This window comes from Zalophus californianus, chromosome 2, assembly GCF_009762305.2.
Source record: "Zalophus californianus isolate mZalCal1 chromosome 2, mZalCal1.pri.v2, whole genome shotgun sequence".
Classification (NCBI taxonomy): Eukaryota; Metazoa; Chordata; class Mammalia; order Carnivora; family Otariidae; genus Zalophus; species Zalophus californianus.
In genome coordinates, this window is record NC_045596.1 from 101234687 (window position 1) to 101254067 (window position 19381).

Genomic DNA, 19381 nt, shown 5'->3' on the forward strand with positions numbered 1-19381 from the left:
ATGTTGACATTAAAAATATGGACCTCAGTCTGAGGGGGAGACACAAGATGGCAGAGGATTAGGAGACCAAATTTCATCTGGTCCCGGGAATTCAGCTAGATAGGGATCAAACCATTCTGAACACCTACGAACTCAACAGGACATCAAAGAAAAGAATAGCAGCAACTCTCTGAACAGAAAAGCGACCACTTTCTGGAAGGTAGGACATGTGCAGAAGTGAATTCGAGGCAATCTTCAGAAAGATAGACAGTGGGGGAGGGGGCCTCCGTCAGTGCTACTGGCAAGTGATAGAGCAGCAGAGCACAAAATCGGAACTTTTAGAAGTCTGCTCCACTGAGGGACGTCACTCCAATGGCTAAGCGGGTGGTGGAACCCTCGCTAGGACAGTGTGGTCTCAGGACCCTTGGGGTCACAGAAACACCAGGAGTGCCTGAGTGCGGCAGAGCTCCCAGGTGTCAGAGCGGGGAAGTGGGCTGCAGAGACAGAGCCGAGGAGTGGGCTCACCGCTTGAGGTTGCCATTAACCGTGATCCGTGACACAGTGGAGCCACTGCTCTTCCAGTAGGGACCCAACAAGCAGCAGATCCAGGGAGACTCCCCTTCCTCCCTCCGGAGGAGCAACAGGGGAGCGCACCGCAGGGATCTGCTGGGTTTGGAGACTCCACACGGGGTCGTGTACCAGAGATAGAAACACTCGGTGACAGGCCGGGTGAGCACAGAGTGCGGCCGGAGACCGGGAAGATGGGAGTGATTGACTGCTTTTCTCTGGGGGCGCACTGAGGAGTGGGGCCCCAAGCTCTCGGCTCCTCTGGGGTGGAGATTGGGAGGCCGCCATTTTCACTCTCATCCCCCAAAGCTTTATGGAAAGCTTGCAGGGAACAAAAGCTCCGAGAGCAAACCCGAGCAGATTACTTAGCCTGGCCCCCGGCAAGGGCAGGGCAATTCCGCACCCCGGCAAAGACATTTGAGAACCATGGCAGCAGGCCCCTCCTGCAGAAGATCAGCAAGAACAGCCAGCCAAGACCAAGTTTACTGATCAATGAGAACGGCAGAATGCCAGCATTAGGGGAATACAGCACATAGAATTCATGGTTTTTTTCCCCCTGATTCGTTAGTCTTTCAAAGTTAATTTTTTTAATTTTCTTTTTTTTTCTTTTTCTTTTTTTCTTTTTGAATTTTTCTTTTTCCCTTTTTCAACAAATAACTTTCTTTTTCCTTTCTTTCCCTTTATTTTTCCCCGGTTTCAGGTCTCTTCTGATTTGTTTAGTGTTTATTTTTCTGGGGTCGTTGTTACCCTCTTAGCATTTTGTTCTCTCATTCATCTATTGTCCTCTGGACAAAATGACAAGATGGAAAAAATCATCTCAAAAAAAGAACAAGAGACAGTACCGACTGCCAGGGACCTACTAAATACGGACATTAGTACGATGTTGGACCTAGAGTTCCAAATGACGATTTTAAAGATACTAGCTGGGCTTGAAAAAAGCATGGAAGATATTAGAGAAACCCTTTCTGGAGAATAAAAGAACTAAAATCAAACCAAGTCGAAATCAAAAAGGCTATTAATGAGGTGCAATCAAAAATGGAGGCTGTAACTGCTAGGATAAATGAGGCAGAAGAGAGATACAGTGATATAGGCGTCCAAATGATGGAAAATAAAGAAGCTGAGAAAAAGATAAACAACTGCTGGATCATGAGGGCAGAATTCGAGAGATAAGTGATACCATAAGATGAAACAATATTAGAATAATTGGGATCCCAGAAGAAGAAGAAGAGAGAGAGGGACAGAAGGTATATTGGAGCAAATTATAGCAGAGAACTTCCCTCATGTGGGGAAGGAAACAGGCATCAAAATCCAGGAGGCACAGAGAACCCCTCTCAAAATCAATAAAAATAGATCAACACCCCAACATCTAATAGTAAAACTTATGAATCTCAGAGACAAAGAAAAAATGCTGAAAGCAGCTCAGGACAAGAGGTTTGTAACCTACAGTGGTAGAAACATTAGATTGGCAACAGACCTATCCACAGAGACCTGGCAGGCCAGAAAGGACTGGCATGATATCTTCAGAGCACTAAACGAGAAAAATATGCAGCCAAGAGTACTATATCCAGCTAGGCTGTCATTGAAAATAGAAGGAGAGATAAAAAGCTTCCAGGACAAACAAAAACTACAGGAATTTGCAAACATGAAATCAGCCCCACAAGAAATGTTGAAAGGAGTCCTCTAAGCAAAGAGAGAGCCTAAAAGTAACATAGACCAGAAAGGGACACAGACAATATGCAGTAACAATCACCTTACAGTCAATACAATGGCACGAAATTCATATCTTTCAGTAGTTACCCAGAATGTAAATGGGCTAAATGCCCCCTATCAAAAGACACAGGGTATCAGATTGGATAAAAAAATAAGACCCATCGATATGCTGTCTGCAAAAGACTCATTTTAGACCCAAAGACACCCCCAGATTGAAAGTGAGGAGGTGGAAAACCATTTACCATGGTTACCACAAGAAAGCTGGGGTGGCAATCCTTATATCAGACAAATTACATTTTAAACCATAGACTATAATAGATGAGGAAGGACACTATATCCTACTTAAAGGGTCTATCCAACGAGAAGACCTAACAATTGTAAATATCTATGCCGCTAACATGGGAGCAGCCAATTTTATAAGCCAATTAATAACAAAAACAAACACATCAACAACAATACAGTAATAGTGGGGCACTTTAACACCCCCCTTGACTGAAATGGACAGATCATCTAAGCAAAAGATCAACAAGGAAATAAAGACTTTAAATGACACACTGGACCAGTTGGACTTCACAGATGTATTCAGAACATTCCATCCCAAAGCAACAGAACACACGTTCTTCTCTAGTGCCCATGGAACATTCTCCAGAATAGATCACATCCTAGGTCACAAATGAGGTCTCAACCGGTACCAAAAGATTGGGATCATTCCCTGCATATTTTTGGACCACAATGCTTTGAAACTAGAACTCAGTCACAAGAGGAAAGTCAGAAAGAACTCAAATACATGGAGGCTAAAGAGCATCCTACTAAAGAATGAATGGGTCAACCAGGAAATTAAAGGAGAAATAAAAAAATTCATGGAAACAAATGAAAATGAAACCACAACTGTTCAAAATCTTTAGGATGCAGCAAAGGCAGTCCTAAGAGGAAAGTGTATAGCAATACAAGCCTTTCTCAAGAAACAAAAAAGGTCTCAAATACACAACCTAACCCTACACCTAAAGGAGCTGGAGAAAGAACAGCAAATAAAGCCTAAACCCAGCAGGAGAAGAGAAATAATAAAGATCAGAGTAGAAATCAATGAAATAGAAACCAAAAGAACAGTAGAACAGATCAACGAAACAAGGAGCTGGTTCTTTGAAAGAATTAACAAGATTGATAAACCCCTGGCCAGACTGATCAAAAAGAAAAGAGAAATGACCCAAATCAACAAAATCATGAATGAAAGAGGCGAGATCACAACCAACACCAAAGAAATACAAACAATTATAAGAACATATTATGAGCAACTATATGCCAGCAAATTAGATAATCTGGAAGAAATGGATGCATTCCTAGAGATGTGTCAACTACCAAAACTGAACCAGGAAGAAATAGAAAACCTGAACAGACCTAAAACCACTAAGGAAATTGAAGCAGTCATCAAAAATCTCCCAAGAAACAAAAGCCCAGGGCCAGATGGCTTCCCAGGAGAATTCTACCAAGCATTTAAAGAAGAATTAATACCTATTCTTCTGAAACTGTTCCAAAAAATAGAAATGGAAGGAAAACTTCCAAACTCATTTTATGAGGCCACCATTACCTTGATTCCAAAACCAGACAAAGACCCCATGAAAAAGGAGAATTATAGACCAATATCCTTGATGAACATGGATGCAAAAATTCTCCACAAAATACTAGCCAATAGGATCCAACAGTACATCAAAAGGATTATTCACCACGACCAAGTGGGATTTATTCCTGGGCTGCAAGGTGGTTTCAACATCCACAAAACAATCAACGTGATACAATACATTAATAAAAGAAAGAACAAGAACCATGTGATCCTCTCAATAGATGCAGAAAAAGCATTTGACAAAGTACGGCATCCTTTCTTCATCAAAACTCTTCAGAGTATGGGGATAGTGGGTACATACCTCAATAAGATAAAAGCCATCTATGAAAAACCCACAGCGAATATCATTCTCAATGGGGAAAAACTGAGAGCTTTCCCCCTAAGGTCAGGAACACAGCAGGGATGTCCACTATCACCACTGCTATTCAACACAGTATTAGAAGTCCTAGCCACAGCAGTCAGACAACAAAAAGAAATAAAAGGCATCTGAATCAGCAAAGAGGAAGTCAAACTCTCACTCTTTGCAGATACCCAAAAGACTCCACCCCAAAACTGCTAGAACTCATACAGGAATTCAGTAAAGTGGCAGGATATAAAATCAATGCACAGAAATCAGTTGCATTTCTATACACCAACAAGACAGAAGAAAGAGAAATGAAGGAGTCGATCTCATTTACAATTGTACCCAAAACCATAAGATACCTAGGAATAAATCTAACCAAAGAGGCAAAGAATCTGTACTCCGAAAACTATAAAATAGTCATGAAAGAAATTGAAGAAGACACAAAGAAATGGAAAAACATCCCACGCTCATGGATTGGAAAAACAAATATTGTGAAGATGTCAATGCTACCTAGAGCAATCTACACATTCAATGCAATCCCCATCAAAATACCATCCACTTTTTTCAAAGAAATGGAACAAATAATCCTAAAATTTCTGTGGAACCAGAAAAGACCCCGAATAGCCAAAGGAATGTTGAAAAAGAAAAGCGCAACTGGTGGCATCACAATTCCAGACTTCAAGCTCTATTAAAAAGCTGTAATCATCAAGACAGTATGGTACTGGCACAAAAACAGACAGACACATAGATCAATGGAACAGAATAGAAAGCCCAGAAATGGACCCTCAACTCTATGGTCAGCTCATCTTTGACAAAGCAGGAAAGAATGTCCAATGGAAAAAAGACAGTCTGTTCAACAAATGGTGTTGGGAAAATTGGACAGCCACATGCAGAAGAATGAAACTGGACCCTTTCCTTACACCTCACACAAAAATAGTCTCAAAATGGTTGAAAGACCTACATGTGAGATAGGAGTCCATCAAAATCCTGAAGGAGAACACAGGCAGCAACCTCTTCGACCTCAGTCACAGCAAGTTTTTCCTACAAACACCTCCAAAAGCAAGGAAAGCAAGGGCAAAAATGAATAATTGGGAGTTAATCAAGATAAAAAACTTTTGCACAGCAAAAGAAACAGTCAACCAAACCAAAAGACAACCGACAGAATGGGAGAAGATAGTTGCAAATGACATATCAGATAAAGGGGAAGTATACAAAATCTATAAAGAACTTCTTAAACTCAACACCAAAGAACAGCTGATCCAATCAAGAAATGGGCAGAAGACATAAACACATTTTTCCAAAGAAGACATCCAAATGACCAACAGACACATGAAAAAGTGCTCAACATCACTCGGCATCAGGGAAATCCAAATCAAAACCTCAATGAGATACCACCTCAGACCAGTCAGAATGGCTAAAATTAACAAGTCAGGAAACGACATGTTGGCGGGATGTGGAGAAAGGGGAACCCTCCTACACTGTTGGTGGGAATGCAAGCTGGTGCAGCCACTCTGGAAAACAGTATGGAGGTTCCTCAGAAAGTTGAAAATAGAGCTGCCCTGTGACCCAGCAATTGCACTACTGGGTATTTACCCCAAAGATACAAATGTAGTGATTCGAAGGGGTATGTGCACCCCAATGTTTATAGCAGCAATGTCCACAATAGCCAAACTGTGGAAAGAGCCAAGATGTCCATCGACAGATGAATGGATAAAGAAGATGTGGTGTATACACACACACACACACACACACACACACACACACACACACACACACACACACACTCTGGAATATTATGCAGCCATCAAAAGGAATGAAATCTTGCCATTTTGCAATGACATAGATGGAACGTTCAGAGTGTATTATGCTCAGCAAAATAAGTCATCAGAGAAAGACGTGTATCATATGATCTCACTGATATGAGGAATTCTTAATCTCAGGAAACAAACTGAGGGTTGCTGGAGTGGTGGGGGTGGAAGGGATGGGGTGGCTGGGTAATGGACATTGGGGAGGGTGTGTGCTATGGTGAGCACTGTGAATTGTGTAAGTCTGTTGAATCACAGACCTGTACCTCTGAAACAAATAATACATTATATGTTAAAAAAAAAAAAAGAAGATAGTAGGAAGGGAAAGATGAAGGGGGTGAAATCGGAGGGAGAGACGAAACATGAGAGACTATGGACTCTGAGAAACAAACTGAGGGTTCTAGAGGGGAGGGGGGTGGGGGGGATGGGTTAGCCTGGTGATGGGTATTAAGGAGGGCACGTACTGAATGGAGCACTGGGTGTTACACACAAACAATGAATCATGGAACATTACATCAAAAACTAATGATGTAATGTATGGTGATTAACATAACATAATAAAAAAAATATGGACCTCATCCTAGCTTTTCTACAACTTTATGTATGACTTCATATTTACTTCTTATTTACCCATTAATGTTATGTATTAATTTCAGGTGTTTATGGTACAGAATATGAGGAATATATCATTGACAAATAAAATTGAGAAAAATATATGATAGTTCTTTTGATGAATAATACCATTAATGGTGTTAAAACTTTTAGGTTTTTTGTCAAAACATTTTCCATTACTTGGTTTTATTGAGCGTTTAATTTTATTTTAGGTTTATGAAGAAGCTGGTTCTGATTTTCATCAAGTTGCCTATTTTAAAACCAGAATTGGATTAAGAAATGCCCTCCGAGAAGAAATCAGTGGTTCTTCAGATAGAGAAGCTGTGCTTATTACCTTGAATAGACCAATTGTTTATGCACAGCCTGTGGCCTTTGATAGAGGTAAGATAAAGTCCATTAACACTATCTTGTTCGATTTAGAAATGTTTTGGCAATGTTGGATAAAAACCATCTGTAGTTTACTAGTGTAAATGCTTGACAGCTAAATAGTCTCCTAAAGCTGAAATATGAGCATCCAAAACAAGTGTTTTGCTTATTTCTTTCAGTTTTTAAAGTTACTTCTTTTTAAAGTCATTTGCTTTTCTACATGGATATATAGGATGTCTGATTCAGAATTTTAATTTTAATACTAAGTTTTTTGGTTTCAGAAACTAATACACTCATTTGTTTTGGCACTGTCTTTATTCATTTATTCTGTAAACATTTACTGTCTGGAAGTGGAATACAAATACAGAAAACAGGATTCCCTGCCCTCAAGGACCTCTCAGTCCAGTGGAAGAAAGCCAAGTATACTAAAGAGAGGAGTTAGAGATACCTGTTCTCATATCTGAGGGAGCTTCTAAGTTTGCCTGTGCTTTTTAGAGGAGAAAGTAATTCTTCAGATTTGACTTGGAGTTAGGAGTTCACCAGGGAGACAAGGAGATGAAGCTAGTCTTATTTACCTTTGTATCTGAAGGTCTAGAATAGTGCTTAGCTTATAGTAAGAACTAAATAAATATTTACCAAATGAGAGGGAATATGAATGAATATATATATTAACACAGAGATCTAAAACATGTAGGAGCTTTCATAAATAATAGGAAATAAGACTGAACAGATAGATAGGGTCTAATTAATGTATATTGGGCATATACATTAGAATTGTAGAAGTAATGAAGAACCATTTTTGAAGCCATTTAAGATTTAAATTGGTGGTAGGCATTGGCTGGTAATAAGTTTGTTAGAAAACTATTCTTTTGGCAGTGTTATAGATAATGTTTTATTTTGCTAAATTCCGTGCACTTTTTTTCATTTCACATCTAACTAACCTCTCATCAGCTTTCAACAACTCCTTAAAATACTTTTTACTCTTTGTGTCCGTGACACTTTTCCTTCTGCTTCCCTAGCCCCTTCATTTTATCTCCTCTTTAGGCTCCTCCTCTGTACACTGCATTAAATGAGGGTTTGCCATAAGGTTCCATTCTTGTTACAGACTCAGATGTCTTGGCCTCTCTTTGTAGGTCCTATCTTCTTAGTATATACTCCTACTGTTATGTACCTCTCCTTCAAGAATTTTTTTTTTTTTTAAAGATTTTATTTATTTGACAGAGAGAGACACAGCGAGAGAGGGAACACAAGCAGGGGGAGTGGGAGAGAGAGAAGCAGGCTTCCTGTGGAGCAGGGAGCCCGATGCAGGGCTCGATCCCAGGACCCTGGGATCATGACCTGAGCTGAAGGCAGACGCTCAACGACTGAGCCACCCAGGCACCCCCTCTCCTTCAAGAATTTTTAACAGTAGTAACAGTAAGCTCTACAAGGTCAGGGACCATGTTCTGTTTTCATTTCATTCTTATTGCATCCTAGTGCATAGCATCTAATAGGCATTTCACAAATAATTTGTTAAATGAACAAATGGACCTGGAATATTTTCTTCTTTCTGCCGTTATGCAGTTGCCTGCTTTCATTTGTCAAATTGACTGTATCCTCTTAGATCCTTTCTAATTCTAATGCTATAATTTTCTCATGGGAGTAATTTTTATTAACCAGCTAGATTTTGAAGCTACTGAGTTTTACTTGCCTTCTAGCTTTACAGCTTTGATTTTAATTTTCTTTCCACCCCGCCTTAATTATAAAAAGCTGTGCTATTTTGGCTGAATTATAAGGCTGCCTATGACAACTGGAATGAACAACGAATGGCTTTACATAAAGATATTCATATGGCTACAAAGGAAGTAGTAGATATGCTACCGGGTATCCAGCAAACATCAGCCCAGGCCTTTGGGACTCTCTTCCTCCAGCTCACTGTGAATGATCTGGGAATATGTCTGCCCATCACAAATACTGCACAGGTACAAAAAATCATAGTCTAAGATTAAGAGTATAATATTCTACTAACCATTTCTTTGTATATGGAGTATAATAATTTTTTCATATTAACAGTTTATAACTTGAGTTTAGTAAATAGCAAGTAAGACTGGGTTCCTTCAGCCATTATTCATCCACAGTGTATTACATAGGAATCTCATGAGACTTTGCTCTGAAGCACTCTGCCACAGAATTGTGATGAGATTGATACCCATCTGATAAATCTTAATTTTTACCTTGAAAAATAAGCAGCTTAGTTTTCAGATTTTTTTTTAAGATTTTATTTATTTATTTGACAGAGAGATAGAGAGAGAGCACAAGTAGGTAGAGTGGCAGGCAGAGGGAGAGGGAGAAGCAGGCTCTCCCACTGAGTTGGGAGCCTGACGTGGGGCTCGATCCCAGGACCCCAGGATCATGACCTGAGCCGAAGGCAGCTGCCCAACTGACTGAGCCACCCAGGCACCCCCAGAATATTTTTATTGTTTTGTTTTTTAGCAAAAAAGTCTTTGGCATACACTTGTTAATAAAGTAGAAGCAAAAGAACATTTAAGAATACTGTTTAATAGGGGCGCCTGGGTGGCTCAGTCGGTTAAGCGACTGCCTTTGGCTCAGGTCATGATCCTGGGGTCCTGGAATCGAGGCCCGCATCGGGCTCCTTGCTCTGCGGGGAGCCTGCTTCTCCCTCCTCTCCCCACTTGTGCTCTCTCTCACTATCTCTGTCTCTCTCTCTCTCTCAAATAAATCTAAAAAGAAAAAAATTAAAAATAAAGAATACTGTTTAATAATGTTCAATAGTCTCATGTAAAATAGGGTAGGGGATTTCAAAATGCCTTTAAGCTGCAATATTTAATGGTAATGAAACTTCCAAGTTATGTATGCCAGATGAAGCAAGAATTTTCATAATTTATGGACACGCATATGAGACAAAAAGGGCTATAAACCCCTATCAGGCCTAAGAAGTTACAATTATATCAAATACAGAGGTCTGTTTTACTGTTAAAATTTACCTTAACCTGTAACCAGTTGTTGAATGAATTTAACTTTTAGTATTTGTTTAGCAAGACATTGTGAAGAAAAACTCTGGATCGATCATTGGCAACATGTAGTATATTTATGCCACAGGAGTTGAAAAATGGTGATTTTTTAATGGCATTATGGACAGAGCACAGGAAAGCCATATACACCAGAGGTGGCTAAAACAGAAGCTTGAGATAGAAAACTAGATGATTAGGGGCACCTCGGTGGCTCAGTTAAGTGTTGGACTGTTGATTTCAGGTCAGGTCATGATCTCGGGGTAGTGAGATCAAACCCCACATGGAGACTCATGTGGAGCCCTGCTGGGGCTCAATGCCAAATGGAGCCTGCTTAAGATTCTCTCCCTCTCCCCCTCACCTGCTCGTGCTCTCTCTCTCTCTCTAAAGACAAAACAAAACGCCCCCCAAAACGAGATAATTAACTTTTGTGAGCTTTTTTAAGATTTATTTATTTATTTGAGAGAGAGCACATGCATGTGAGTGGGGGAGGGGCAGAGGGAGAGGAAGAGAATCTCAAGCAGACTCCCCACTGAGCTCAGAGCCCCACCTGGGGCTTGATCCCACGACCCTGAGATCATGACCTGCACCGGAATCAAGAGTCAGATGCTTAACCGACTCAACCATGCAGGCACCCCTACCTTTTGCGAGTTTAAAAAAAAAAGATGAGGACAATTATATGGTTTCACTCATATGTTGAACATAAGGAATAGCGTGGAGGACCACAGGGTAAGGGAGGGAAAACTGAATGGGAAGAAATCAGAGAGGGAGACAAACCATGAGATACTCTGGACTCCGGGAAACAAACTGAGTGTTATAGAAGGGAGAAGGGTGGAGGGATGGGGTAACCAGATGATGGGTATTAAGGAGGGCACGTGTTGTGATGAGCACTGGGTGTTATACGCAACTAATGAGTCATTAAACACTACATCAAAAGCAAATGATGTACTATATGTTGGCTAATTGAACAATAATAAAAAAGATGCACGTGGCAAATGTATTCACTTCAACAATTTAATTTTTAAAAGTAGACATCTTTCTAAGCTGCTTTTTAATGAAGATTTCTAGTCTTGACTTTTTCTAAACTTTTTTTCCTATGAATCCTGTGAGAATTTCCAAATTTAAAACATTCTATCTTTTGTCTTATTTTTTAATATATTTTGCAGTCTAATCACACTGGAGACCTTGACATTGGTTCTGCTTTAGTATTGACCATTGAAAGTACTCTCATCACTGCTTGTTCTTCAGAATCTCTGGTTAGTAAAGGGCATTTCAAAAACTTTTGTATTCGTTTTGCTGATGGCTTTGAGACGTCGTGGGATGACTGGAAACCAGAAATTCGTGGCGATCTAGTGATGAATGCCTGTGAGTGTCTTTTATTTTCTGCATGAGGTTTAGAATTTTTTTAATAAAAAAAAACAAAAACAGTGTCTTCATTTGTAAAACCATAGGATGCTTAGCTATAGGAATGTTATTGGACTTTCTGAAATAAGGGCTATTTTTAGTTAAAGGGAGGTCATATTTGTGAAACACTACAGCTTTCTGTAGTTTTGGTAAGTGAATCAACTAGGCATTCTTCTTGACAGTCTAACATTTGAAGATTCGTTTACTACCTAATTTTTTCCTCTAATTGATTAATGAATGACCAGATAAAGCATCTTTGCTCTGTGGGGATCTTCAAAGGAAGTGATAAATGTGCAGGATCCAGTTCATCATATAACATAGAACAACAGGTTGTAGATAACCAGGAACAGGAACTCCAGCCATAAAATAATATTGATATGAATAAATTCATGTGTCTAAATTTGTAAGCTACAGTGTGTAACTTGTGTGAATTCCTCTGATTCCATAATACTCAAGGCTAGGTGTAACTAAAGCTGTGTTTATATACAGTTTCGAAGGTATATGGATTTATTTTTATTTTAATATATTTGAAGGTATATGGGTTTATTTTTATTTAATATAATAATATATTTTAAAATATAGCAGAGTTAATAAATCATCATTGATCTTCTAATAAAGAAAAACTACATTTGAGGAATTAAAGGTTGCTAACTAAAATTCCTCAGCCAATCTCTAAACCAAAATTAATACTTAACTTTACAAAAGGTGGTTTGCTGTTGTTTATGCAGTGTTTTCCCTTCTCCACTGGAAGAAAATCTTCTTTCCAGTTCTAGGTCTTCTTTAAAGAACAAGAAAACTTTTCATTATTTTTATATCAAAAATTGAAGTTTTGGCATTCCATTTTGATTAAAACTTAGATAAAATTATAGGTGAAATTCTGTTTTTGACTGCTTCTTACTTAGATAATTCATAGGTGAAATACTGGAACTTCTGTGAAATACTTGAGGTTACTAAGAAGACTTGATATCAAAGTACTTATGCTTAATATCCACTATCCACAAGAACAAAAATAGCCTTCATCAGAAATCTTTACAAATAAGCTTTTATACAGTTGTTATATATATTTTTAAAAGTCACTATAACTCTTTTGTCTGTTTTTTTCTTAAAATAAATTTAAATTACTGATTTGTAATAAGATGACCTTTGCCTTTTTTATAATCATTAAAATGGATAAATATATTTGGAAGCAGAGAGAATACCATTTCCTTAATAGTTTATTATAAAGGGAAAATGCCTGAGAAATATGCCTCTGAATCAAAATAAAAAACATGTATTAAAAATATATAAACAATAACTCTACCTCAGTGTATATTATACCAACTAAGTAGAATACTAACATGCTGATAATTGTAATAATCGTGGTTTATTTTAGGTTTTGTAGGATACTAAATGACTTGTTTTTATAACATGCTTTTTGTTTGGTGTCTTGGGAAGGAAGCAGAAGAGTTGAGTGGTTGTTTTATTAATATAAGTATTGTAAATTATAACAGTGGCAGATTAGTTTTTATTAGTAATAATAAATAGAATATAAATGACATTAAATATTTTTGACAAAAAGGTCTGAATTAGGGTAGAGAAACAAAGAACAGTAGAGTTATGCTGTAGGATTTTTTTTTTTAACAGATCATTTTAAAATCAGGCCCTAGAAAAAAGATGGCTCAGTGGAATTGCCTCTATAGGGTGATAATGTTTTCTAGGAAATGCAGTAAAAATTAGAAAGGACAATCTGTAGATAGAATTCAAAGGACCATATAAGTAGATAGAAAAGATCAGAATCTTCACTAACATTTATTTATAAAAATTATATAAACCAGGGGCACCTGGGTGGCTCAGTCGTTAAGTGTCTGCCTTCGGCTCAGGTCATGATCCCAGGTCCTGGGATCGAGCCCCGCATCGGGGTCCCCGCTCAGCGGGAAGCCTGCTTCTCCCTCTACCACTCCGCCTGCTTGTGTTGTTCCCTCTCTCGCTGTCTGTCAAATTAAAAAAAATAAATCTTTAAAAAAAATTTATATAAACCATTAAAAGTTTGAAACTGTAGCATGGGGGGAGGGGTGTAGAAGAAGTTTGAAAGACTCCAAGCTCTATGTTAACACCTGGGTAACATTAGGTCGAAAGAGCAGGAAAATTGCTATCCTGAATTCAGACTAATGGTTGATCCAACTGGGCATTCTGTTTCTGACTCAGAGACCATGGGCACAACAGGGAAGAGGCTAGTTGATTGCCTTCTCCTCATTTTGAGGATTTGGATCTACTCCTAAAAATCTTAATATTCCTTTTCAATTCATCATGGCTCTGCAATATATGAATTTATATAATTTTTTTAAACTTAATTTTTAAAAATTCTCTGACACTCCTTGGAATTGGAAGTCCTGAAAGTTTTCTATCCCTCTTTTATTTACTACCTTTCATTTGTCTCCATTATGTTACTCAAATTTCAGAGGGTTTTCTTTTCATTCTAGCATTCTTAGATTTGAAAGAGTTATCTAAGTTCCTTTTGTTCTGATTTGTAACCCCATGACTGTAAAGGTGAATTGGGCAATCTTTTACGCTGAGACAAGATCTAGTTTTCTAATATTCTGTAATTTATATACGAAGCACAGGTACCATATGGTTCAAAAATATAATTTAGATTTTAAAGTTATTGGCATTATCTTTTAAAAACCCACATAATATTATTGCTTAATAGACTCTTTCTCCCAAAATAAGTTATAGTATTTCTGCAGCTCAGATTTGAGTAACATTTGAATATCCACTTAGGATACAGAATGAATTGCAAAAGGACATTTCATTTAAGATTTATGTACTGCCAGGTTTAGATCGAAATTTGGTTTCTATGAAGGATTACTGAGAGTCTTAACCCTGTCCTTAGACTTTACTTTTTTGAAAAGTTGTTTCAAAGGTGGTATGTCCCTTTACTGTTTAAAATTGTTGATTTAGTTCACCTCTTTTTTTTTGAAGTTGAAGTTATCAGATTAAAGCTAAGTGATAGTAAATATTTCAGAGTTAAAGTTAGATATGTTCTGAGGATAAGCCCATGACCTTAAGAGAGTAATTGTATGAGACTGACATCATGGTAGTCAGTCATTTTTTTTTCTCATAAAATGATCCATGAGGGGCACCTGGGTGGCTCAGTCGTTAAGCATCTGCCTTTGGCTCAGGTCATGGTCCCAGGGTACTGGGATCAAGCCCCACATTGGGCTCCCGGCTCAGCGGGGAGCCTGCTTCTCCCTCTCCTATTTCCCCTGCTCGTGCTCATTCTCTCGCTGTTTCTCTCTTTGTCAAGTAAATAAATGAAATCTTTAAAAAAAAAAAAAGATCCATGAAAAGACAAGGCTGATAAATCCTGTCTGTGACCTAAATGTGGAAGTTCTTATTAACAGAAAATTATTTTTTAAATCATTTGCATTCTCAAAGTGCCATTTACATGATGGCACAAATTGTCATACCATCTAGAAACTAGAGCTTCAGCGTTGGCCGGGTATTGTCACATGCAGAATGTAAAGATAAAGCTGCAGGTAAATTCTTAAAAGCATAAAATAAAAAATGTTGAGATATGGAATATTACGAGTCATCTAAGGTAGATGTTTCATTCTGCAGACTAGAAGTTGAAACCTAAAGAGGCTAGTGATTCTGTTTATATTTAGATAATAGTCTTTGGGTGAAACATTACATTATTTAATCACAAGCATAATTTTTTTAAATTTTATCTTATTAGGTTATGTTAGTCACTATACATTACATCATTAGTTTTTGATGTAGTGATCCATGATTCATTGTTTGTATATAACACCCAATGCTCCATGCAATACACGCCCTCCTTAATACCCATCACTGGGCTAACCCATCCCCCCACCCCCCACCCCTCTAAAACCCTCAGTTTCTCAGAGTCCATAGTCTCTCGTGGTTCATCTCCCCTTCCAATTCCCCCCTTCATTTTTCCCTTCCTACTATCCTCTCTTTTTTTTTTAATATATAATGTATTATTTGTTTCAGAGGTATAGGTCTGTGATTCATCAGTCTTACACAATTCACAGCGCTCACCATAGCACATACCCTCCCCAATGTCCATCACCCAGGCCCCCATTCCTCCCACCCCCCCACCACTCCAGCAACCCTCAGTTTGTTTCCTGAGATTAAGAGTCTCTTATGGTTTGTCTCCCTCTCTGGTTTCATCTTGTTTCATTTTTTCCTCTCTTCCCCTATGATCCTCTGTCTTGGTTCTCAAATTCCTCATATCGGTGAGATCATATGATCATATTATACTTGTCTTTCTCTGATTGACTTATTTCACTTAGCACAGTACCCTCTAATTCCATCCATGTTGTTGCAAATGGCAAGATTTCAGGGTTTTTTGATGGCTGCATAATATTCCATTGTGTGTGTGTGTCTATATACATATATATATGTATACATATATACACGCACACCCCACGTCTTCTTTATCCATTCATCTGTTGATGGACATCTAGGCTCTTTCCATAGCTTGGCTATTGTGAACATTGCTGCTATAACCCCCCAACAGTGTAGGAGGGGTCCCCTTTCTCCGCATCCCCGCCAACATCTCTCATTTCCTGACTTGTTAATTGTAGCCATTCTGACTGGTCTGAGGTGGTATCTCATTGAGGTTTTGATTTGGATTTCCCTGATGCCGAGTGATGTTGAGCACTTTTTCATGTGTCTTTTGGCCATTTGGATGTCTTCTTTGGAAAAAAGTCTGTTCATGTCTTCTGCCCATTTCTTGATTGGATCATTTGTTCTTTGGGTATTGAGTTTAAGAAGTTCTTTATAGATTTTGGATACTAGCCCTTTATCTGTTATGTCATTTGCAAATATCTTCTCCCATTCTGTCGGTTGTCTTTTGGTTTGGTTGACTGTTTCTTTTGCTGTGCAAAAGCTTTTTATCTTGATTAAGTCCCAATAGTTCATTTTTGCCCTTGCTTCCCTTGCCTTTGGCAATGTGTGAAAGAAGAAGTGGCTGTGTCTGAGGTTGAAGAGGTTGCTGCCTGTGTTCTCCTCAAGGATTTTGATGAATTCCTGTTTCATATTTAGGTCTTTTATCCATCTTGAGTCTATTTTTGTGTTAGGAGGAAGAAAATGGTCCAGTTTCATTCTTCTGCATGTGGCTGTCCAATTTTCCCAACACCATTTGTTGAACAGACTTTTTTCCATTGGACATTCTTTCCTGCTTTGTCAAAGATGAGCTGACCATAGAGTTGAGGGTCCATTTCTGGGCTTTCTATTCTGTTCCATTGATCTATGTGTCTGTCTGTTTTTGTGCCAGTACCATACTGTCTTGATGATTACAGCTTTTTAATAGAGCTTGAAGTCTGGAATTGTGATGCCACCAGTTGCGCTTTTCTTTTTCAACATTCCTTTGGCTATTCAGGGTCTTTTCTGGTTCCACAGAAATTTTAGGATTATTTGTTCCATTTCTTTGAAAAAAGTGTATGGTATTTTGATAGGGATTGCATTAAATATATAGATTGCTCTAGGTAGCATAGACATTTTCACAATCTTTGTTCTTCCAATCCATAAGCATAGAACATTTTTCCATTTCTTAGTGTCTTCCTCAATTTCTTTTATGAGTATTCTATAGTTTTCTGAGTACAGATTCTTTGCCTCTTTGGTTAGATTTATTCCTAGGTATCTTATGGTTTGGGGTGCAATCATAAATGGGATCGACTCCTTAATTTCTCTTTCTTCTGTGTTGTTGTTGGTGTATAGAAATGCAACTGATTTCTGTGCATTGATTTTATATCCTGCCACTTTACTGAATTCCTGTATGAGTTCTAGCAGTTTTGGGGTGGAGTCTTAGGTTTTCCACATAAAGTATCGTATCATCTGCAAAGAGTGAGAGTTTGACCTCTTCTTTGCCAATTCAGATGCCTTTGATTTCTTTTTGTTGTCTGATTGCTGTGGCTAGGACTTCTAATACTATGTTGAGTAGCAGTGATGATAGTGGACATCCCTGCCATGTTCCTGACCTTAGGAGAAAAGTTCTCAGTTTTTCCCCATTGAGAATGATATTCGCTGTGGGTTTTTCATAGATGGCTTTTATGATATTAAGGTATGTACCCTCTATCCCTACACTCTGAAGTGTTTTAATCAAGAAAGGATGCTCACAACCATAATTTTATTGAAAACTATTTTTGGGGTGATTTTTATGCAGGTGTAGTTCCAGATGGCACCTATGAAGTATGTTCTAGGACTACAGGACAAGCAGCTGCTGGTAAGTTCATGACTGGTATTACCTTTTTTACATATATAAGTTAGAATTCTGCCTTTTTATACATATATATGTAAATACACATATATACACAGACATATATAGCCTTTATATTAACATTAAGAGTGTCTTTTAACTAAACTCATCCAGTGTTCCCTGATTTTAAAACTATTTTTAATATTAACATATTTTTATTTATTTAACAATTATTTATTAGACACTTGCTGATATATTGCAAAAAGTTTTGGGAAAGACAAATACGAATAAGATATACTTTCTACTCTATAAATTTAAATTCTAATGTAGTTGAGGCTCTGCAGCATGACTAAGCTATAATAAGTGGTAAGTTCAAAAAAATATGAAATTCTAATTGCTTCTGAAATCTACTGAGGGGAAAGAAAAATTCCAAATTTGGAAGGATACTAGGATTAGAGAAATCTTTTTTTTTTTTAAGATTGTATTTATTCGTGAGAGAGAGAGAGACATGAGAGTCAGAGAAAGAAAGATGCAGAGGCAGAGGGAGAAGCAGGCTCCCCACAGACTGGGGAGCCTGAAGGCAAGCTTGATCCCAGTACCCTGGGATCAGGACTTGAGCCGAAGGCAGACACTTAACTGACTGAGCCACCCATGCAGCCCAGAGAAAGCTTCTTTTAATATTTAACAAGCATTTGAATAGGGACTTAACAGATAAAATTGTTTCTGAAGCAGAAACTGGAAGGGTATGGGTCAGAAAATTCAGGCAGACAGAATATTAGTTATGCTATGAAAAGGGTGTCTAGTTAGAGTTGTCCAGACTAGGTGGAACAGAGTTATGTAAAAAATAATATGGGAAAAATGTTAAATCTCAAATTAAGGAGTCTGGACTTAATTTGGTTGACAGTAGGAGAGCCACTGAATTTTTGTGAGCTAGAAAGACACTTCCAAGGATTAGAAAGGAAAAAAAATCTTAGAAAACTGTTTAGGAGATAACTCTGGAAGTTATAACCTATCTAATGTAAATTTTTAGTGATTTTGATTTTACTTGGTATAAAGTAAGGGTAAGCTAAAGGAAGATATTTATTTAAGGGCTCTTAAAATGTCAGTGCGAGTAGAAGCTGATTAAAGTTAGTAGATTTCCTTTCTCTCCTTACTATTTCCTGTTGTCCTCCCCAAGCCTAGCCTTGGTTCTCATCCTAAGTAAATTGTCTCAGAAAGTAGCAACGCCAACAGTCCCACTGACAGAGAACTGAAGAAGAGTTTAAGAAATTTCCAGGAGTGGGGCACATGGGTGGCTCAGTCATTAAGCGTCTGCCTTCGGTTCAGGTCATGGTCCCAGGGTCCTGGGATCCAGCCTCGCATCGGGCTCCCTGCTCAACGGGAAGCCTTCTTCTCCCTCTTCCACTCCCCCTGCTTGTGTTCCTTCTCTCACTGTCTCTCTCTCTGTCAAATAAATAAATAAAAATCTTAAAAAAAAAAAAAAAGAAATTTCCAGGAGTAATGTTAGAAGGAAAGGGTGATGACTGAGGTAAACACATACATATTTGGAGAAAGGCCACATAAAAGTCTGTCAGGACTCTGGTTTATAAGTGACGACAAGGCACACAAACTAGCTTAACCAGAAGGGGGGAGTTTATTAAAAGGAATGTACAGATCACAGTTAAACTTAGGAATGGCTATCTCAGTGAAGATAAGGAACTAGGTCAATTTAGGGGCCCTCAGGAACTCCTGGATCCAAGATTTCAACTGCCACCAGGGCTCTTTTCT

The 19381-nt window shown here is 38.3% G+C and overlaps 1 protein-coding gene across 1 annotated transcript in view; it reads left to right on the forward strand.

Moving 5' to 3' along the window:
* Positions 1-19381, forward strand: part of KIAA1109 (KIAA1109 ortholog) — a 203457-nt gene that overhangs the window by 143727 nt on the left and 40349 nt on the right. The window contains 4 exon segments of the mRNA XM_027600626.2: positions 6847-7015; positions 8750-8961; positions 11175-11373; positions 17582-17641. Coding sequence (XP_027456427.2) covers positions 6847-7015; positions 8750-8961; positions 11175-11373; positions 17582-17641 — 640 coding nt within the window.